This window comes from Pelodiscus sinensis, chromosome 8 (genome assembly GCF_049634645.1).
Source record: "Pelodiscus sinensis isolate JC-2024 chromosome 8, ASM4963464v1, whole genome shotgun sequence".
Lineage (NCBI taxonomy): Eukaryota > Metazoa > Chordata > Testudines > Trionychidae > Pelodiscus > Pelodiscus sinensis.
The window spans coordinates 63,772,245-63,795,550 of record NC_134718.1 but is presented as its reverse complement, the minus strand read 5'-3'; the positions used below and the strand labels follow the sequence as shown (position 1 = coordinate 63,795,550).

The following is a 23,306-nucleotide window of genomic DNA, read 5'->3' as shown; positions in this document are numbered from 1 at the left end:
CACATTTAATAGTGGGACTATATAGCCAAAGCTGTTGATACTCCAGAAGTGCACTTTCAACAAGGCTCAAGCCTTTGCTCTGGGATGGTGGAATTTTCAACACTGCACCAGACACCTACTAGATTGGGGATTCGACCTGTCACATGGATCCCAACATTGTTCTGCCCACCGTTCAATTATGGGCTCCCATCTGAGCAAGGTGCACAAACTTCTCTACAAAACCCTTGGGCTCCTGCAGTACATGGATGCTAAAACCCTGTGACCCAAGATACATACATGGGTAGTTATATCATCATCATCTGAGGTTGCTCATGAAGGAACTGGGCACAGCAGCCATCTGAAACTCAGTGGCCCCTTGGACACATGGTCAGCTTCCTGTTTAAACTCTGCTGGATGGCTGATCTTTGCAAAACCTTGAAAATAAGAGTGTGTGTGAAAGAACAATTTGTAACAGGCACTCCTTAAGCAAATTCTCTCTCGCTCTCTCACTGAGCCATAGAAAACAGTCAATATGCTTCCCTAGGGTCCCTTTTTATAATAGAAAATAGCAAGCAGGATTGAAGTTTCATTTATTTCCCACCCTTTCCCCAAACTATACACAGAAATGCAAAGGAAATAAAACAACAGTGAGTAGGTGGGGAGGGTGGCGAAAAGGATATTGTACTCTTGCTACATGAGTGTTTCAAGAGATTTTTTTCTGGTGGCAGATGAGTATTTGTGGATGTTGTTGAGGTCCAGAGAGACTTATTTGAGATGCCCTGTGTTTGTTCTTGCGGGAGGAAGTGGTCTCAAGAGTGACAGCAAATTAGCACTGACATTTGACTCATTTTGCTCTTATATATGTACAGTGGTATTTTTAACATGCTATGAAGACTCTCCTAGCCAGATGCCTTGCTGGGCTGTGAGATGTTGTGCATTCCACAGTCATTACTCAGGGGTTAGAAATCCAAGATTATTTTAATAGGGGTAGGTACAGGGTGGAGATGACTGGATTTAACAAATGTTTTGTTTGATTGTGTCTCCGTATATTTATATGGTGAGGGACTAAAAATCCATTGGTAACACATGGAATAGACGCGTACATGGAACTGATGAGCTGAATAGATTAATGAACATCCAAAGGCCATGTCCAGTAGTGTGTGAAGATATTTATGTCCCCAGCTGCCCTGGATAGTCCCACTGAAATATGTGCTGCTATTTTATTACATTGGTGGGTAGATCACCTGCATCTCTCCTGAGGTCCTGCTGGCCCAGGCTCCAGCGGCCTACTCCCAGAAGAGGCACAGGCCTGCAACTGCCCACTCAACAGGGGGCTCTTGGCCTGCTGGTACAGCCCAACAAGCAGCTGGAGCCAGGTGGGCTGTGCTATCTCTGTCAGGTAGGCGCTGCTGGTGGGTTCCTAGGGAGCCCTCCACCCACTCTCATTAGTGCCAGGGGTGCCCTTTACACAGCCTTGTGCCCCTCCGGAACATCCACCCAGAATTTGCATGGGGAGTAGATGCTGTGTGCATGGACCTTTCTCTCTACCTTGGGCTGGATGGTTGCCATGGTATTTGGAGACGGTGCATTTAAGGGCTGAGCTTCCCTGATCGTGAGTACGGGCAGAGTGCTGTGAAACACTGGCTGTTTGACATAGCCAGTTGGACCCAGGCCTAGAACAAAACCAGTCTCTAAGCACTGATCACAGACCACCTGAATGTTCTGAATATGGGGGCAGAGAATGGGCCATTCTCCATCGCCCCGAGCCCTGGCACTTCTTGGTTCAGGTGGCAGGAGATGGTGCTTAGAGCACCCATGCAGCTGCAGAGGAAAACCCCTCTCTGGTGCCAGCTGTCTGAGAACAGAAACCTCCTCTTCTCTGCAGGTCTGGAAACTCAGAGAGACTCAGTAGCTCCCCACTCGTAAGGCGGGTGATGTCTCGGCAACTCCAGCACCAGGCTCCAGTCCTAGATTGGTCTGTGAGTGCGCCACACTGCCCTCCTCTGATTTACCATTTGAAATCCAGAGACAGCTGCTTAAGCCTGATGGCGGGGCAGGCTTGTTAGTGATAGCCCTGTCCCATCTATCACTCCCACCTCGTATTATCCTTTAAGAAAGGAACAGCCGTCCCACTAGTACTCTTACTACAACAGGCCAAGAGAGGTGAGGACTGTGGTTGCTACAGGCTGTTTTCTTGTACCTACAGCAGGCCCTTGTTTGAGCTGCTCTTGTGAATGCCCCAGTAGCAGATATCACAAGCAACCAACACTTCCTGTACTGCTCCGGGTTAATGTTTCCACACAAGACCCTGCTGCTCTGGTCCTTGAAATGAGAGGGGGAAAATGGAGGTTATTAGGCAGCAGGCAACTTATTTCTGATAGTCTGAGGGCTGGGCAGGAAGTGATTGCAAAATGGAAAGTACAAAGTGAAACACAGGGGGGTCTCGATCAGCAAGGTACTTAAGCCGATAGGCAGCCCTTACTTAACTTGTAAGCTCTTTGGGACAGGGACAGTCTCCGTTCGAATTGTACAGCGAACTGGGGCTGGGGAGGGGAGAGATCAGCACCTTACACACATGTAGCAAGGCATGTTGGAATTAAATTCTAATAGGCCCCCAGCCCCAGCTGTGGAGACTCCCTGGGCAGCAGAAGTGATGTGTGAGGGAGGGGAGAGAAGACAGGATTGGGGGGACATCAGAAGAGGGCTTGCACCACGGGCACAGTGCTGACATCTTGTGTGCATGTGTGGAAAGAAGGTTGGAGGATCTGCAGCTAAATCAGTTCCTGTGCCCTTTAGTGGGGACTCTAGGGCTGTTATTCACAACCACACTTGCAGAGGGGTTTTTCCGTACCCACATGCACATCCCCAGCACCCAATCCAGCTATGGCGGCTAAGGAGTTGACCTCAAATAGCAACCACAGGGACATAGCAACTCTCCCATTTTGGCTGCCCTGCCAAGGTGCCATAGGAAGCTCAGATCAGTTCAGGGCAGCTCTACTGTGGCTCACCTAGAGAGCTGGGCTAGGGCGGGCCTGGTAGGAGGCCCTAAACTGCACAGCATGAGAAGTACAATTGCATGTAACTTCCATTTGCACGTGCGCCTGCACGCACGCGCACACACACACACAGTCTTGGAAGCTTCACATGGCACTTCCATGCCAAAATTGTTTGCTTTCTTTGGCAGCATTTCTCTGCTGGGCACAGGGTGGAAAGGGCTGAGAATCCAGCTGGTGCACTTAGTCCCCACAGCTGCCATTGACATGAGGTAGGGCTGCAGCTGCTCAGTGTTAGGATCATTCAGCTAAACAGGATAATGCTCATTATAGAGCGTCTACTGCCTATTTCCAAGAATGTAGCCTATTCAGAGATGGGAGGTTAAACTGAAGACCGCCATGATGCGACACATTTAAGCATACGTCTAACCTCTCGTCAAGCATGTGATAAGTCCCATTGACTTCAGTGAGTCATAGTTAGAAGAATCTTGATGAATCGCTTAACGTACAAGTTTGAACAATCTTGCTGCAAGGCAAAAATGGGGTAATTAGTCAACAAAACAGTCTTATTTTTACGGTTTGTGTGCTTTTACAGCTATTAGCATGCTTTTGAACCCTAAAGTAACTGCACTGAATTCTGAATTCCCACTAGTTCTCTGTGTGTGCATGTGTGCGCACGCACGCATGGTAACTTTCTTATGGGAAACCCTGAATACTGTACGGCTAGTAAATATCCTTTGTACTTCATCTGCCTCCATCTGTTCAGCTGTATGTTTTTTTCCCCCTCAGTAAACATCCTGCTTTATAAATCTTTATAAAAAGAATTTTAATAAAATACTATGAACATGAAAAAATAAATAAAAAAGGGAATGAAACAATTTGCATCCACCCCTTTAGAATAAAGCACAAAACTTTATTCATTGACTTGATTTGAGTACAACAGTGATGCAGATTATAGAGGCATAGGAGTGCCATGTGTGTTGCTTGCAATATGAAAGTGGAGAAATCAGTAATTGTACAGAACAGCAACCTAGGTCAACTTCTCAGTTTGCAAACAAGCGGACTCGCTGTACAGACAGACATCAAAGCACTTTTACTGAAAGACTCGGCAACAGAACTGTCCCACAAATGAAAAAAGAATCTTTCAAAAAGATGGGGTTGTTAGGTTTCTGAAGGGAGGGGAGAAAACACAATGAAATCTAACACAAAACAAAAAACCCATTGCTGAAACCTCCCAATTTAAAATGAAATCTAGCTTTTTTATCTCCAAAAAACGTAAACCCCCAACCATCTGTAAAGCATTTCAAAGGCATTTAGGTGCCTAAACCAGATAGGCATCTAATTACCATTGACTTTCAATTCCTCTCTGCATCTTTAGAAAATAGGCACCTAAATACGTTTGAAAATCTGGCCCTGCGTGCTGTGTCTGATACATCCCCTGTAAATATTCTGCAAGACTGTGCAGATTAAATATCTGTTTGCCTTCAGAGCAAACAGTAAGGACTGCTTCATCTCAGTAAATAACCCTCACAAAACACGCCGTATCAATATTCTCTTGTGTGGAGGAACATTTTTAGGAAGTCATGAACATAAATACATTTCCTTGTTAGAAGCCCTTTGGGAAATAAAGTATTTAATGGCAATAATATTAATGGCCAATTATCCCTCTACTTCCTGCACTGGTGCTTACATTTAAAGGAATATGCTTGCCGGTGTCAGGCAGATGCCTGACAAGGGGGGCTTGCAATTGGAACGTCCAAATCTTTGCACAACACTGGGGCTCTTATAATGTAACTGGGAGACAAAAGATGGGGAAGGGAATCTCAAGACAAAACCCACACCAGCTGCCAACCACTATGGGCCTTGTACCCAATTACTGGTGGTGTTTTCATACGGAAGGAGAAAGGCATGTTCTCGCATCACAGAGCTCAGTAACACTTTCTGTGCTCCTCATTACATTGTCATAGGACCGTACTCCAGATCTAAACAGCCTTCCCTGGCATGCGTCAGGGAACCCTACTGCCCTTGTTTACCTAAGCAGTTCCATGAAGTCTGCGTGGGTGAACAGTGCAGTGGCTCTCGGGCTACTTAAGTGACTGCTGACTGCAGGATCGGGGTGCACAAAGATGACTGTGGCTCCAGGACAGGTCGGCTTCTTGCCCAGGCCCCTCCAATGAGGCAAACAGGTGTGTGGTGAATTTTCTTGTGACTGGTTCTCTCAGTGGATATAAAGTAACATCCAACATGTGGAGCGTGTCGTAGCAGAACAAGAAAACGAACCACCCCTCCCCCCACACAGAAACCCTGACAGAGTGTCAATAGAGATGGAAGAGGAGAAAAGGAGGAGGAGAAATGATTTTTCATTCATTACATACTCCTCTATCCTAAAGCCCATCCTTTACAAGTGCTGAGTATTCCCAGCTTCCACCGAAGTCAATGGGAGCTACAGGTGCTCAGGATTACTCAGTATTAGGTCTTTGGGATATAATCCAGCCAGTGCTGAGTGCGGTCCTCTCTTTCTCTCTGGGGTCTGATTCGGCAGTCACTTTTTACATCAGTTTATCTCCACTGACTTCAGTAGACATACTCCTGATTTACACTTGTTCAGATTTACATTTATCCATGACTCCAGTGACTTCAAAGAGATTGGTTGACCTGACATTTTTTTCCTCTTAAGCACTTTAAATTCACCTCTGAGGAGTTCTAGAGGAACCTCCATCCCTAGAAGTTAAGTGGTGGAATCTCCATCCCTAGAGATTTTTGTCTGGGCTTGACAAAGTCCTGGCTGAGATGATTTAGTTGGGATTGGTCCTGGACTCAATGACCTCCTGAGGTCTCTTCCAGCCCTAGGAGCCTATGATTCTAACCTGGATGACCCAGACCCACTCTCCACCCCCAAGGCATCCCTGCGATATTTATAACAGAAAAAAAATAGTTCTCTCTTTGGAAAGATTAACTTCAGCTTTAAAACTGGTCACAGCGTAAACTCCTTGAGAGGGACAACTGCTTATGAATGGATTTGGCTTCAACGAATGGTGACTAATGCAAGTTTAATTAATCTTTTCAGATTATTCCTCAATAATAGGACTTTTGGAACTGCTGGCTGAAGGTGGCTTTCCAAGGTAAGCCTACGAATGGGGAAAGGATGACAAAACCTTCACCACCAGACCGAGCTAAACTTTGAAACAGGCAAACATCAAAGGAAAGACAGCCCATTCCTGCCAGGAAGAAACAAGAACATGATTGGAATCACAATACAAATTTTTACACCTTGTAAAACTGATAATTCTCTCATCACTTTTCCAGCCCCCTTTGACAGCATACAGCAGCTGATCTGAGTTTACAAGTCACCATAAAGCATATTCCAGGAGCAGCTACTAACCAGAAACTGAGAACACATATGTATTCTTGCTAGACAACCTTTAAAATGTTTGATAGTCTCCAATCTCTTTTAAATGCCATTAGGATGAAGGTGTTATTTGCTAAGGCAGGCAGAATAATATAATAATATAATGTTTTAAAAGGAAAAAATGTTTCATGTTTCATTATTTCAGTGGGAAGTTGAGTGTATTGGACAAGTCTAAAAACTTTCAAATCTATCCTTCCTGTTACCAGCTGAATCCTAAAACATGCAAAGAAGACATGATGCATGCAAAGAAGACATGCAAAGAAGATATAGTGTATTTTCCAGCCAGAGTTTAAATGAATTCACTTACAATAGCCCATTGTCATTGGACTGGTCAAGTCTTCCTTATCTGACACAGAATTGCTTGGTGACGGAAGATAGGACAAGAAGCTTTGGGCTTAAATTGCAGCAATGGAGGTTTAGGTTGGACATTAGGAAAAAACTTCCTAACTGTCAGGGTGGTGAAACACAAGAATAAATTGCCTACAGAGGTCGTGGAATCTCCATCACTGGAGACATTTAAGAGCAGGTTAGAAAGACACCTGTCAGGGATGATCTATGGTGATTGGTCCTATAGTGGGGGCAGGGGACTGGACTTGATGACCTCTTGAGCTCCCTTTCAGTTCTAGGATTCTATGATTCTTTCTAATTTATATAAAAATCCTTTTTCTGTCTCTTAGTTGATGGCGGGGGGACAAAAACAGTAAGTCAAATTATTGATTCATATGGCACAGCATTCCTCAGCAACCTCATCATTGCTGGGATGGGTGCCGCACACCTGAATGAATAGCAGTGAATAAGGGGTAGCATTTTCAAAAAAGAAGTGCCTATAACCAAATTCTGCACCGACTTCCACCCTGGCCTTGCATTAGTTTGCACTCAGAGCATGTGAGCATATCAGCAATCAGGTGTCTGCGTACTTCAAATATGCATTCATATCTGCAAATGGGAACCTATGTGAAGAGCAGCATATCTGCAGGGAAGTTGAAGAAGGAAGGGGAATTTTTACCTACATCTTGAAGTTAGATCCAAAACCAACAGCATATGGGAGTGGTGCTAGGGAAATGATTCACAAACTAAGAAGCATTTCCCTGGGGCGATGTCTCTGTTTACTTGCCTCCTCTGGCTGACATGAGAGTAGAAAAATTTGTGGTGAGAATTAATAGCTCACTGGAGAAAACAGGCCCCAAGGCTGCAGTAGTGATTCTTAAAGACATGGGATCTCTAGGACTTGTGTGCAGGGGGACACTCAAGAAAGTTAAGATGACAAATAGCTAAAGATGTGAGGTGAAGCAGTTGCCTTAGTCAACAGGAGTGGAGAATTTAGCTACAATGAGCACTGGTTTCTTCTGTAATTAACATGCTTTAATTTCACACTTTTATTTGATTCATCCTAACTTTCCTGAACAGCCCCATGTATTTCTTAGTACTGGGGAAACCCCCGGTTGTGAAGGACAATGACATCAGTGTCTTTATCATCGGTGCTCCTTTTCAGGAGTTTGCTGAGATGTCTGGGCCTCTAAATTGTCTTCTTTCATTTCTTTCTAGGCAGGGATAGTGACAATAGGTCAAAACTGGTAACAAATAGGTACAATCTAACCTGAAAGTCAGACATTTTGAAATTCAAATGCTGTTTTTCAACTCTTCCACTGGATAATCTTCCTTAGTCTGTTGTAGAAATGTTTAATAATACATTTATAAATGGAGGGAGCTGAGCCACATGGTTTGCAAGCTTGCAATTTTTTCTATACCACAAACTGGAAAATTATAACTTGGAAAAAAGATGTAGATTGATCACCAAAATAACTGTTCACAAGGATCTGTCACATGCTGTTCGTGTGTATTCCTCTGCAGGTTTGGGGCCTACATGCTTTCAGGATTGTTTTTTAAACTGACACCCGATTGATATCCAGGTTGAAATGCAGCCATAATCTGCAAGAAGCAAACAGCACATTTCAGCAAGTCCCAACCCTGCCAAATTTAATCAGAAGATGTTTGCCCCTTAAGTATGCTGTGTTTGGTTTCACTGGTTATCCAGATTTGCATCTCACAGCTCAGCAGTTACACCCCCATGTGCTTGTTCATTATAATTTAGAAATGTGTGTTCCGCTTGTGATGAAACATGAAGCACAACACCACACAGAAGTGACTCTTGCTGCAACCCCACTGAAGTCACTGGAATTACCCCAGGGATTCATTTGGGCCCAAGTTGCACTGTTCACTGAACTTCCGTGCTCTTGCTTCGTTAGAGGTAATGGCTGCTGGTGAGACATGGTAGTGCCTCCAACAGCTCATCCCGTGGTCTGCACCATCCTTTTACCCTGGCTGTGCTCTCCAGCATGCAGGCAGTATGGACCCCCTGGGCTGTCCGCCAGATACTGAACTCTTTGCTCAGATCTCTTCAGGGGAACAGCACGGGCTCTGTTGGATTAGGCTTCTCTGGGACAGCAGTGGGAAAACGTGGTTTGGTTAATTCGGCACACTGAGATGATTATAGGACAGCACGCAATCCTGCTGGAGTAGAAGGGTAGAATTCAGTACAATGATCCAGAATCTCGTGTCTCCTGCATGACTTTGGCCACCACCTCCTTCTCCGGAACAGAAAACATGAAGGGCTCTGGTCTCTCCCATGGTGACTATATCAATTCTAAAAGGAAAATCTTGACATCCCTCTGTAGACTAGTGCTCCCATAAAAGAGATGGATACATTAGCAGTTCAGTCCCAATGAGGAGAAGAGATGGACCTTTCAGCAGCTAAGCTAGCTTCAAAGAAGTTAATGTGTTCTTCATGTCCAAGCAGTGACGTTATATATAGGCAAGCCTCACACTTTGGAGCACAGTAGGAAAAGAATGCAAGCAGTTATGAGTGTAACTCATGAAAAAAACCCTTCCCCTCCCTACAAACCGTGCCAGGCACAATGGAAAAAAACAACAAAAACTCAAAATACCAAGACTGCATCTTTGTAGCATCTAAAGAAAGACAAACAAATTCCAAACCTTCTTTTCAAAGCATGAGTGAAAACTCGTTAACCACAAGCAACAACAAAAAAAAATGCTCAACTTGATATGCTGCCCAGTATCGTCAATGTCTTACTGCAACAGTGATTTAACCAACGAGCCAGTTGTGAGATCACAGTGCAAGGGAGAGCTATTTCACACAGAAGAGGGATTAAATTGCATGTCTGCCCACCCAGGAAAAAAAATTCTCTGCTGATGTAACTCAGTGCAGCTGAGCCAATTTTCACCAGCAGGGAATTTGCCCCAAAGTCCGTGGGTGTGCACCAGGGCATATTTGAGAAGATTTTCCCTTTAATCCTTTCACTCCCTCCACCCACCACTTTCCCCAAAACCTTAGACTAAACAAGAAAACTTCCACTCCTCCACCATTCCCTTGACTTAAACAACTGGTGAAGCCTGCCATGTGAATTGAAGCAGAAAGTGTGGAGGAGGAAAGATCTGAAAACATACACAGCAATCCACTATTGATATCCTAGCATAGATGTGGTACAAGTGGGGGATTTGTTTTCCAATAATTTGGTTGGTATGCACCAGAACAGAGCAAACTGTCTGCCTCATTCTTTCAGAAGACAAAAAAGATTCTGTTTTAAAACAGTGCCAGTTAAGACATGGTTTTGCAAAAAGAATTAAATTTTGCCATATGAGTATACTACAGAATATATATACATATATATTCACTTCTTGATGTGATTACAATTCTTTCATTCTACTAGGCAGCTTAAGAGCACTTCCTGGATCTAGCAATAGAGTCTGTCATATTATGGACAAAAATAAAGGGAATATTCTTGAGGGAGAAGAAAAGAGCTGCTTTCTATCATGTATACAACATGTAAAAAGTTTACACATGTGAAAACTACCATCAAGTTTCTGAACACAGAAATTTTTACCCCAGTGGCAAATGTTCATCTTGGCCCAACTGCTATCAATATAGGTGCCTGTGTTAGATTTTCCCTTTTAGGTGGATGAGTAAGTTGTTCTCCAAAGAGAATTTGGACTTCATAATATAATATCCTATGCAGTTTTTTTTTTACAGGGGTATAGATGTAGAGTGAAATTAAAAGAGTTTAGCTTTCTTCTTCATGTCATTGCGTCTCCAAAGAGGTAACTTGTCAAACTCTTGTATTGTCATGCCAAATATTTCTTGAAAAACTTCTGGTGCTAAGTGGCGCTGGAGAAAGGGAGAAAAGCAGAGTCAGTGAGTCAGTCACAACCAAGGGGAGGCAAATGGAGAATGGGATTATGAAGGATTTTCCTTCCAAAGCACAGCAGCAGTCTCCGGGAGCTAGGGTTAGTTGGCAAGCAGCTCCAGTGCTAGTCACAGGGACACGATTAAAGATCCAGGGTCACAGACTGAAAGAGCGCTAACAAAGCTCCCAAAATGCACCACCAATGAATCAGTATCACCACATCTTATATAGTGATTTCCCCAGTAGGACCCCAAGCGCTTTTCAGTATCATCTCCATTACACAGCTGGGGAAACTGAGGCACAGAAAAGTGATGCCTGTGACTGCCTAATGACCCAGCCAGTGACAGAGCCCAGAACTGAACCCAGGTCTCCTGAACCCTAGTCAGGTGCACTACCCACTGGGCTTCATTGTGTCCTGTTAATTAGGCTTCTCAGCTCACTTTTGTGGCATAGGTATTATTTCCATTTAAGAATGGGAATTACAGAGCAATAAAGGGGAAGTTTTCATAAGGATTGCCTTTCTTTCATAGCAATAAGCTGGGCTAGCTGGTATGTGTAGCAGCATGCAGTGCATGTGTTGGGGATGGGAAAGGTATGGAAGCTATGGTTCATCAGCATTAGCCATGTCAGGTATCTAAAAGGGTGTCATAAGGAGGAGGGAGAGAACTTTTTCATCTTGGCCTTTGATGATAGAACAAGAAGCGATGGGCTTAAACTGCAGCAAGGGAGGTTTAGGTTGGACATTAGGAAAAAGTTCCTGTCAGGGTAGTCAAACACTGGAATAAATTGCCCAGGGAGGTTGTGGAATCCCCATCTGTAGAGATATTTAAGAGTAGGGTAGATAAATGACTATCAGGGATGCTCTAGATAGTATTTGGTCCTGCCATGAATGGAGGGGACTGGACTTGATGACCTCTCAAGGTCCCTTCTAGTCCTAATATTCTATGATTCTATGTCCCCTCGTCATGCTGTCTCAGACTCTCCAGTAATGGTCTAGAAAAAAATGACCTATAAGAGTTCTAGTAGTCTGTGATTCTAAGATATGATTTGTTTCTCCCTCAGAGGCTGCTTAGAATGTGCTAATTGGGGGATTATGCTCTCCCCTGTGCATGAGTCCATAGATCAGATTAATTCCTTTAGAAACATATATAAACAACCGTGATATTGTCTGGATGTTGGTGGCCTCCTTCAAGGAGACCGGTTTCGTAACCACAAGCAGCCAGAACATCACACTGTTTGTTGTCTCCCAACTGCCCAAGTTTCCTTACCCCACATTCATGAACAATTTTTATGTGGCAGTACAGAAATAACCCTCATGCTTCTAGACATAAGCCAAACACTAATAGGAGCTGGAAAGAAACTTCTGCTGTGGGCAGGTAATTCCATAACAGGGCACTTTGGAGTTCCTGGCTCTGCCAGAGCATCTGGCAGGGGGTCTGCAACAATTTGCATCGCAGGGATGCTGAGAGCCTTTGAACCAAACTCTAAACCCTGCTTATGATGGAAACCATCCCAAGCTAAGGGTGTTGCAGCACCCCCAACAGCCATGGCATCTGGAACCAGCCACTGTCCAAGACACGATACCAGACCTGATCTCATGTTCCTATGATTACTGGACAACATTTTACCAGTTTCTGCATTCCCATCAATTGATGGGCAAATACAAATTACTCAAAATTATACAAAGGATATTTGAACAGCTCTGTCAATTAAGTCATTCATAGTCATTCCTCACTGCGGATTTGCAATTGCTATAGTACTTAACCCTTCACTTTTGCTACCACCACCTGAATCCTTCCTCCTCACAAATCTCCATTTCTACACTAGGCATTTGTGAGAGGACTTCTTGGTTCTAACCAAGGGCCACATCTCTACATATGGCCATTCAAATAAGGAACAGCAATAAACTTCAATTGGCAAGTATGTTTAGAAGCTTGCTTCCTTACCTCAAGCCTGGTTCTGTCTACATCCCTTAATATTTTATTTCGCCCTCTGTTGGTCACCATGAGCATTTCATATGGAAAAATCTATGAGTGTATAAGAGGGAGGGGGAAAAAGATATAATTTACATTCTAAACAAAAGAACGTACATGCATTCCTCACCTAACCACACAAACAATGCTCAAAGAAGGAAATTACAAAACTATAAGAAAAAGTTAATTTAAGTTGCCTGAAAGTGAAGTCCAGTCTGTCTTGAACAAATACTCCCTCACTAACATAACCAACTCAACCACGTTTCGTAGGTACAATGCACATCAGCACCATTTTCATTTCTGTATAAACACAATTCCCACAGACTTATATAAAGATATATCTATATCTATATGCATGCTTTTAGCCACAAAGATGCATCTCTAGTCAATGTTTTACTCCTTGGCAAGTTAGCATGGAATTTATTTAGGCAAAAATATGTGGCATTCATGATTGCCATAATGTGCAGAATTCTAAGGAAAATAACTAATGTTTATTGTTCTTCAACCACCACCACCCCCACCAGAAAGTATAATCAGAAAAAGGAGCATTTCTTTACTTTGTTAGGCAGGCAATTGGGCCTTGTGTTGAGTGACATTTATCAGATGAATTATTTTCATGTTGTTTGTTGATTTATAAACAAGTCACAGGTTCTCACTGTGTACTTTTGACCTTGACATCGATGGATGGCTTGCAGGAAAAGGTTTTATAGGTAGCAATTTATCTTACATGCCTTCCCCTTCTTTAATATGGCATACATCCATTGAATCTTCTATAAAATATTTGATGAGGTTTTCTGGTTTGATTAACATTGTACTAGATATTATGTATAATCAGTTTTTGGGACTAAGAAATATCATGCTCTTCATTTTTTGGATAGGTTTAATGCCAGAGTTTAGAAATGAAAAGACTTGGAGTTTTTCCTGTCAGTTATTCCCTAATCGGTCTAACCCAATCAAAATGATATGCCACAAAAAAGAATAAATAAAATATGATGTCTGAAATACGTACATAAAATTCACAGTGCTGGAAACTAAAGTTCTCTGTTTAGTTACCAAACATCTACAGCATAGACAACAATGGTGTAGGTGTTCCTTTGCTGAGACACTCATGTGTCCTTGCTGTAACTGAGAGACCAAGTCTAAAGATAACAGAACTGCTAATGGTCCACTCTCTTTTGTCCATTTTCTCTTTGGCCTCACTGCTGAGCATGCCCATAAACTTCTCAATTAGGGCCCAACTCTTACTGAAGTCAACATGAGTTTCTCCATGGGCTTTGGTGCTAACTGGATTAGTCTTTATTGCTAGCTGTGGTGCTAATTTTAGTGATTTGGACATTTGACCAAGATCACTAATTCCTCTCTCAGAAACCCCTATGCAACCAACCAATATGAAAAATACACTTAACATTCTTAGAAATTAAGATTATCACTGTGACCAAAACGGTGTCTTGTCCTGCCTCACTAAGTTCATTTCATTGTCATCAACTATCCCAGCAAACTTTTCAGAAGAATAACAAATAAGATTCAGTCATAAATGAACATACCATTGAGTTTATTGTGGTTAATAACTTAAATAATGTGTACTTAACCGTATCTTACAACCAAGATGTCTTAGTAAAGTCTGACACTCTCACAATTGTACAATTAGTTCTACTCATACTTTACATTACATGGTTTCTGTTCAATACTTAAAAGAATACAATATACAATTTTATATGAAGTGTAACGTGCCATAAAACAACCACAGTGAACACAGGGAAAACTTATTTCAAAGGTTTGAGGTCATCACATTTTATGATTAAAAATTCATGACATAGCTTAGTTCATAACTCTTGGTTTCAGAATACACAAGTGACAACCTCCTTTTGAGGTATCCTTTGCTTGTTTCTATTGAGTGGTGTTCCATGAAATTCACTGTTTTCCACATTCCACATTTTTTTCCTGGGCAATACACACACACATTTTGAACCAGACCCTCAGCTCAATGAAGTTGGTGTTGCTCAGCTGAATTTACTTGGGCTACACCAATTTATACCTGCTGAGGATCAGGTCCTACATTATTAAATGTCAAGACAAATCAAACTTTTACTTCAACAAACTCATAAATGTTACCCTCAGGAAAATGGCAGAATTTGCCTCCCAAAGCAAGAAAAAAACCCAGTGATTTAAAAATAGGTTGCCTTGGTACAGCAATGGTGGCTGCTGCATGAAGCAGGCATTATATTGGAGCAAGGAGACAGAATACAGCAAGATCTGGGAGTGGGGGATCCCCCAAGGTAGACGTATCTTACTATATATTTTAGAAATGTCTGAGAGTCCATTTGTTCAAGAACTCCTCCTGAACGGTAAGAGCTAGGTCCACCATATTTGGTATGCAGGTTTCTCTGATCACAACTTAAAGCAAGATCGGGGTTTGATTGTGCCAGAATAATGGGACATGCCTGGAATTTGATTGTTTCTCATACAGTGGAAAGGAAAGAGTCTGGTAGGAGTTTTGTTAGAAAGCAAATATAGGGAAAATGCATCTATACCAGGCAGTTTCACATTATTTTTTAATAAGGAGAATGATCTTTTCTTATGGGTTAGTGCGTGCCCCCTACAAAGGTCTGTGCCTGTAACCCACAGGTACCAGACATGTTGTAAGGAGAAACATAACAGTTTTGCTGAAACTGCATTTGTTCTACTACCAATCAGCTTATACAGTTGGATAAGGTGGACAGTGTCCATGTACAAAGACTTCTCTTCCTGCTCCCGTAACTTGAGTATCAAAATGTATTTAATTTTTAGGATCTGATGCTCCTAGTAAGACCCGTATTCAGGTCTCTTTCCATGGCCTGAGTGGTCTGTAGAGGCCCTAGTGTGAGAATTAAGCCTTTCCCTTTCCACCAATGCTCTGTAACTAACCCTGCCTCACTGCAGTTACATGTGCCTGTCATAGAGATGCATGTTTATCCAGGTTTAAGCATTGTGGGCTCCTGCTATTTTGGGTCTTTGAAGGTGGCAGCTTCACTGCTAGCTAGAGAACTAGCTGCATTTGGCACCACTCAAGCACTTTCAACCTTTCAGTGTTGTCCCGTGAAAGCCCTCTGAGAGGCTGCATGCTGTGGCTGCTCTTGCCCACCCCAGGAGCAGACAGGAGGTGCACCCATGCCAGGTGAGGTCCAATGCAGAGGGAGAGGTTTGGCACATAAGGAGCAACAATTGGGATGAGGTAAAAGAAAAACAATGGGGATTCAAGACATTTCCTATGGCATCTCGTCTGCAGTACATAGTCAAACCTTCACTGTCTCGAAGGAAAGTGAGTAACAGCTGCACTTGCCTTTGGTTCCAACATGTTAGGCATAGACACTCCTCTGTCCATTCTCATTCCAGGGACATGACCATCCGGGAGGGACTGCATCGGATACAGGTATACGTCAGACACACAGGTTACATACACACACGGGGTAAAGGTACTCATGTAACAGTGAAAACAGAGTGAATTTATGCTCAAACTTTCCTCAGCGCTTAACAATTACTCATCATAGGGATCCCTCTCACCACTACTGCTTATGAGCTCCGGAGCCCATCTCCAATTTTCCTTCCCTCAAAGGCTCTGATTTGCTTTCTGCTCAGTAGGCTCTGGAAATGGCTCATTGTGGAACCCACCCGCAGTCAATGTAGGGGTTACTGGAGAGTGGTCATACCTTTCCCACCCCTGTGACTGAACGTGTTTCTCTCTGGGCTTGTAGCTTGGAACCTGAACTCAGACTCCACATGATGACATGCCATGGTACTAGTCAACCACTTGGTTAGCCTGCCCCTTGCAACTGTCATAGCCATTTCCTTCTGTGGATTACATTTCATTCACCCTCTTACAAGTTGGAAATCAACAGTCTTCCCTGGAAAGTATTTTTGCTTGTGAAGAAGTCATTATTCAGTAGCAAAATGTCAATTATATCAATCGCTTCGACACAGTTAAGAGTGTGGCTTGACTCTGAAAAAGTGACTGCAAAAAGGGCACCATGAAATTCCCATAACAAATGCCACTCAGTTATATCCAAGATGCTCACTTTACAAGTAAACTTTTTCTACCACTGTAATAAAGGCCTCTTACAAAGATTCCATTTAACCCGGGCTGCCTACTTTTCCATTTTATCCTCATTGGCACCCATGGAAATCTAATGCCTTTTGTGGATTTGCAAAGGGACAACTGACCGAAACTTAGGGCAACTTCCACTGAGATCAATGAAAAGAGATTCTTTTACCTCAGTGGGAGTCATATCGGGCATCTAGTGAACAATTCTGCTGAACATGTATCAGCATGAACAGTCTCCAGCTTACAACCTGCTGGGTATATTGGCTCTACGGTGATACCATTTTATTTTTGTCACACAGGAAGCAGCTCTTGGTTAGGAAGGTGCCATTTCTACTTAGTTATTGTTCACAGCAGAACCACACTTTATACATAGTATGTGGCAAAACATAAATATCTCATGCAATCTGTTATCCTCTCACCAGAGATCAGTTTTTGATATGGTACATAAACAATTTGCCCAAGGATTTAAATTATTATCAATATGTAGCATCTATATTGCAATAGCACCTACAGGCCAATTATGTTGGGCCTTCCTTGGGCCTTCCTATGTACAAATACATATTGTGAACATTCATTAGGATATGCATTGGCAACAAGTTATTAGGATCTGGAAAGGAGGGCCTTGGCACTTGCAAAAGCATCTACTGCTGGAAGACCTACGATGACCTCATCATAGGAGACCACTAGCCAGACTTCTCAGTTGGAGGGTGAATTCCTTGTTCACAGCTATGGGAGAGTTTGGGGCTCACAGTACGGAAAACAGGGGCTCCCAGAATGAAGAACAATGTGTCTAGACCACCCTTTGGTTGGAAGAAGACAAAGGGGAGAGAGAAACCATGGTCAGATATCAAGAAGCAGGAACCACTAAAGATAACTTTCATTTCAACATCAGTTAGCTTTGCAAAGCAGATCACAAAACGGGCGTGCGGGCCTTCTCACCCATACAGTTCTGGGACTGTAACAGGAAGAATCTGTTAGCTGTGCCTGTCCCTTGTCGATAAAAGTCTACATCGTTGATTATGCTTAAACATGCAGATAACCCGAAACAAATGTCTTAAAAAACCCTTCCCTGAAGCAGTCATTCAGACTTGAATAACGGAATGGATGTTTTTATCTCTGGTGTTAGTTGATGGATGAAAACCCGTACTCTACCTGGAAATCTGAAAAGCAAAGGAAAATCCTGTCAGCATTAAAATGCGGAACATGGATTGGTCACAAACATCAAACAGAATATTTTAATTATTGAGTGAAAGCAGAAGTTTGTAGCCTACAGCAAACAGCAGCTCACTGTTCACCACTTTAACACTATTGATGCTTCCTAGAGATATAGGAAGATAGTTATTATCAATTAAAAGTGTATCCTGTATTAGCTTCAGTAACTCATCTCAGCTTATTTTATAATTAAGCATGAAAAAGAAAATGGTCTCTGTCACAGTCAATCTACAGCACTGTAACTTGATGCACTGATGTTGTTTGGGATACGTGAGATATTTTGATTGACTTGAATGCAAAGGCCTGATCCAGTTTCTGCTGAAGCCAAGGGAAAAATTTAAGGCAGAAGGGAAGTAGAATCTAAAGCCTTATCCCAATGAGAAAATGGTACCAAATTTAATGGCACTGGTTTGGAAATTGACTTCATTAAATCAGTACACTCTTCCTGTGTAAGTACTAAGTCATTAAGCTAAAGAACATGAGCAGTAGGGTACAGCTAGAAGAAAGATATTTATTGTGGGTCAATTCAAGTAATGTTCATAAGTGCAGAAATGCAAATTAGTTAAAGTAAATAATCACCATCAAAATATTATTTTCTGCAGGGATGTCTACACTGCGGGCTAAAGTCGAGTTAAGATATGCAACTTCAGCTATGCTAATTGCGTAGCTGAAGTCGAAGTACCTTAGCTCAGCTTTTGGTGCTGTCTACACAGCAGGAAGTCGAAGGAAGAATATTCTTCCTTCGACTTCCCTTACTCCTTGTAAAATGAGGGTCACAGAAGTCGGAGTAAGAAGCCCGTTATTTCAAAATTATTTTGAAATAACGGGCTTGCCGTGTAGACGCATGCTCTGTTATTTTGAAATAAGCATGCAGTGTAGACATAGCCTAAGAGCACACTGAACTCCGACCACATCAGCAAACATGGCACTCTTAGCAAAGGGTAGGGACTTTGTCTGTGTCTCATGGATTTTCTAACTCTCCCAGAGCCATGAAGATTTACTGTAGATGGGCCTGGGGAAAACTTTTTGCGGAGTCAAAAATTTCAAAGGTCCAAATGATGCAAACATTTTTTGTGGAAATTTTCAGACTGTTTGAAAAAGTATTTTAAAAATGACCTGACAAATTATTTTATCCAGGTCTATGGATTGCATAGTTCAGACAGAATCTAAGGGTGAGATTATCAAAGAGGGCCACTGGAACTCCTACTGAAAGGCCAAAGCCGCACAAGATGACGGTACAGCTGGGAACAGAACCCAGAAATCTTAACTAACCTGATCCAGAGGCCTACTCCCTAAAATGAGATATACAGAAACTAAGTACATATTCTCTGTGTACGGGATACGAAAAATACATGGAGCTCTCTGCTGCACGCTATTATGCCGGGCATTGGTTAGCATCTCTTCACTTGGAGAGGAGAGCTGAATATACAACATAAGCCACATTCTTAGAGCAGTGGAGAAAATGTCACAGGGACTAGGAAAGGTTTCAACAAACTCAGATATACCAGATCATTTGTCATTCCTGGCTAGATCCATCTGGAGAAATAATCACGTCTGGAGAAGCACCTGCCTATTGATGCATACAATGTACATCTGAACAACCCTGCAGCGCTTTTAGCACATGTAGAATTTGACATTTGACTGTTTAGTACTAAAGAGGCTTGTCCGTCTCTATATTCAGTACAATGGCAGATATAAAAAAATACCAGTTGTCCCTGTTCTGCTATGTAAAGTAAGTTCCAAGTAAATCATAGAGAAGACGACAAGTGTAGGCTCTGCACTGTTTAATACAGATGAAACGCAGAGAAGTTGGCTTGATTTTATCCTGTAGGTTTCTCCATCAACTGATTCATCCAGCACCCTGACGTTTTACATGGCAATGAAGTGCTGTGAAATACCTGACATGCTCTGGAAGTCTAGAATAGCTCACTGGGGACTCCTAAATGCTAAATTTGTGCATGCAAATGACTGGGATCCTGCCCTTTAGAACCTCTCCAGTCCTGGTCCACATGCTTGGGGCCATCTGTTCTGCCTGAATGCCCTGAAGGTTATCCCAAGAGGTTCTTCACTTGTCAGATAAGCAGTTAACCTCACTGGCACCAGGACCTGGGATTTCCTACCCTAAAGATCTTTTGGAAAACGAAAAAAATGATACTAAATAGCAGATGGCAGCTTAGCACACCCAGCTGCCTGACATAATAAGGCCTGAGTTCACAGTCACGTCCATTTTTGAAGCCTAAAATTATGTCATAACTTTAGCCGTGTGTTTGTAGCCAGGTTATGACACCCACGTCTGACCTGTTACGACACACAGGTTGAGCCGTGTGCACTCCTAAGCATTTTGCCCAGCAAACCTTGTGTCAACCTAGACTGAGCATCCACAGTATCTAACTGATTGCATTGTGGGAAAACCATAGCACCTCTGAGTTCTGGGTTGGGAGGTACACAAGGCGGTACAAGCAGCACGTGGGACAGAGCACTCTGGGGGCTCTACCACAGAGTAGGGAGGAAGAAAGTCTGGCCAGTCCAATTACATGAGCAGGATTATGGGTCCCGTATGAGAAGAAAATAATATTGTTACCTCTTGAGTCAGCAGAGCTCACTGTCTGAGGTGACACATGGCTAGCTGTCACCACTGCTAACCATGTAGGAAACATGATACATGGGAACGCAACCCTTGTTTTAAAATGAACTTTTTTTTTTTACCTGCTCATTTACAAATAATCGTGCAAACAGGGCCTGATTCCTAGGCGAAAATCTGAACGAAGGGCACCTTCCCTTCTCCATACGATAGCGACTTTCCCTGGCTGGGAAGGCCTACATGAGACTCTCTTCATGGACCCACAAGACTATTCCAACAAGAGGCATGTCATGGTGCCACTGCCATTGTGGTTCTCCTGGAGGCGGTCAGTTTGCAGAGCAATGGACTCTCACTGGCAGCACTAGTTCCAAAGCAACTAGGCTGGCCCTCAAAAGGTGAAGCTAAAGAAAGTTTTAAAAGGACAAAGCATTTCTCCTGCTTTGGAGATGACTGAGTCCCCTATGATGTCTTGTGTCACTTCATACTTTGGCACCTATGTGCCATAATCAGTACAACTTGCGGCACACTGCAGCAGTAACAAGTGATATAGGCAAAGGGTCCAATTCCAGTTTCACTCTCAGCATTTGTACACAACGTAAGCCAGTGGGGTTGTGCAGGGAGTGACTTCTGATTTGCACCAGCAGAGCAGATATGGGAACTAGAACCTGATGTGCCTGAGCTTTCAGAATGAACGTTAGACATGGACATGTTGACCACTGTGGTCCCAGACTCATTTCTAAATTAGGAAACAGAATCTACACCTCTGAGCAGCCTCCAAGTGCTCTGTAACAGCACCTTGCCATTTTTATCTGGTGCATTTCTCACAACAGAAACAACATGTTTGGCCTAAAAGTCCAAGGCAATGACAAGAGCTGGGATTAGAATTTAGCACTCCCCATCTCCTAACCTGGAGGCTCATGGTTCCAGACTTTACTGCCCACGGTTTAAAGTTTGCAGGTCTCTAATACAGCGAAGCAGAACTCAGTGTGTATGCCTGAATTAATACATAAGGTTTGATTCTCATTTACACTAAAACCCCTTTGCAATGTCAGAGCAAAGCCCTTCTATAAATGAGAATCTAACTCAAAGAGTTTGGAAAAATAAAGCTGACAAATGTCTGCTACATGACAGCTGTTTTGTTTTACCAAGATCAGACTAATACAACCACCTCTCTGTACATATTTTAAATTAACTATGGAGTTTACCGGACGGGGATAAAAATGGAAACACAGACAGGAACCCAACCACATTTACTGCCTTAAAAAGGAACTGCAGAAACCAAAGCGAGAGTCACAGTTCACCCTGAGATCAAAGCAAAACAAGAAAAAAAAAGCCCAACTCAACCTTACCTCGAACACCACTGCTCACATCCCCATAACTATTGTACTGACCAAAGTCTGTAGACACAGGCTGTAACAGGAAGGAAAAGACAAGACACATAAAGACACAGTTCACATCTGCATGAAAGTGCAGGTATTGCTCACAGGAAGGGCTTCAGGACTTGCCACATGGTACACATTTCTAGTAAAATCTAGTCAATGGGGTGGGGGCAAAGCTCCCTGTAGCAGGTGAATTTTGTTTTATGGATCTTAATTTTTAAAGCAAGATCCATCCAATTCAGAAGCCTGATGGGATCGCCAGGGAAATCAATACCACAGACTCTGCCTTAACTCCACCTTTTGCTTCTCCACACTGCTGCCATCTTACCCTATGCAGTCCATTTCTTCCGTAGCCAGGGAGGGAGGAGGTTTTGGAGGCTGAGGCTAAATGGGGAGGAGAGAAAAGGTTTTTTTTTTTAATAAAACACCAAAAATCCACTGGAAAGTCCTAGTCAGACCATTTGGGGAAGCAGATCTCAAATTGTGGACTAAGGCTCCAGAGCAGGCCCTGCTCCCAGGGTGGCAGTGCTCCGGCTTTGGCCCACTCAGTCAGTCTTCAGTCCCCCTTCCAGGGGCTGTGTGGTAATTTGGGTTGTCAAAAAAGGGCATAGTGCAATGAAGCGTGAGAAACAGGACTAACAAATATTAAAAACCTGGCTAAGAGAGCCAAATACGTACACAACACCATGACTTCACTGGGAGCAAGGTTAGGGACAGTAGTAGCGGTTGAACCACAACCATTCTGGGGCTTTGGCTTGATTAAGCATCTAGCTTCCAAAGCTTATCCCAGCTGCATTAAGGAAACTTGCCTGACCAGGATACAGGCTCCAGCCCTTCTGGTTTCATCTAAAATAGCAAGGAAACAGGCCCTCCTGTGGTATCACAATGCTTCTGCTTAATGTCTCAGCGGATGCCAGAAAGCACAGCAACATTTTGGCATTTCTTTGGCTTTCAATGTTAAGCACGTGATCAAATGTGTGGTCCTACAGTAGCATCTCCGGAGTTAAAACATGTAATTCATTTTCCATTACAGGGACTTTCTTCCTTCTGCTCTGCAATTAGCATCCCTCCCCCTCCTCAGACAAGCTGCTTCAGTCAAAAATGTAAGTAAGCCCTGTGGTCTCTGGTTCAAGGAGACATTAAAAAATGGTAGGTGCAAAGGACCCGGTGTTCTGGAGATGAGAGATATTGATAAAGGCACCAGTTTGTCTGACCAGCAGTCCACAGATCTGACAAACGGCAGAGGCGCTGCCAATTAGCAATGATCATGTAACAGTGCAAAAGGGCATGGAAAAACTTCCACTGAAGGTGACTCTCTAGCCAATGCATTTACTTATTTTGTGAGTTCTGATGGCATTGGAAAGCCCCCAAGCCCTGTGGCCATGAAAGGTGTCAAGAGAGATGTAAGCCTTAGCCTGCTCCTTCTCTTCCTGGCCAAGGCGGCTGGCATTGCTGTAGACACCGCCTATTAATATAACAGGGAAGAATGAAGACTGTTGT

At 43.0% G+C, this 23,306-nt stretch overlaps 1 protein-coding gene across 15 annotated transcripts in view; it reads right to left on the bottom strand.

The window, feature by feature from the left end:
• Window positions 1–5,581: 5,581 nt before the first annotated feature.
• The window catches only part of ABLIM1 (actin binding LIM protein 1), a 322,972-nt gene continuing 305,247 nt past the window's right edge, over window positions 5,582–23,306 (bottom strand). For 13 of the 15 annotated variants that reach the window (XR_012905702.1, XR_012905695.1, XR_012905697.1 and 10 more), the window contains 4 exons: window positions 22,135–22,190; window positions 21,777–21,837; window positions 15,876–17,794; window positions 12,530–12,610 (listed from right to left, as the gene is read on the bottom strand). Coding sequence is in view for 2 of the 15 variants with exons in the window: in XM_075935419.1 (XP_075791534.1) it covers window positions 10,451–10,564; window positions 12,530–12,610; window positions 15,876–15,950; window positions 17,787–17,794; window positions 21,777–21,837; window positions 22,135–22,190 (395 nt within the window). In the remaining 13 variants the exon portion in view is untranslated. The other 2 variants (XM_075935419.1, XM_075935416.1) reach the window with 2 other exon arrangements.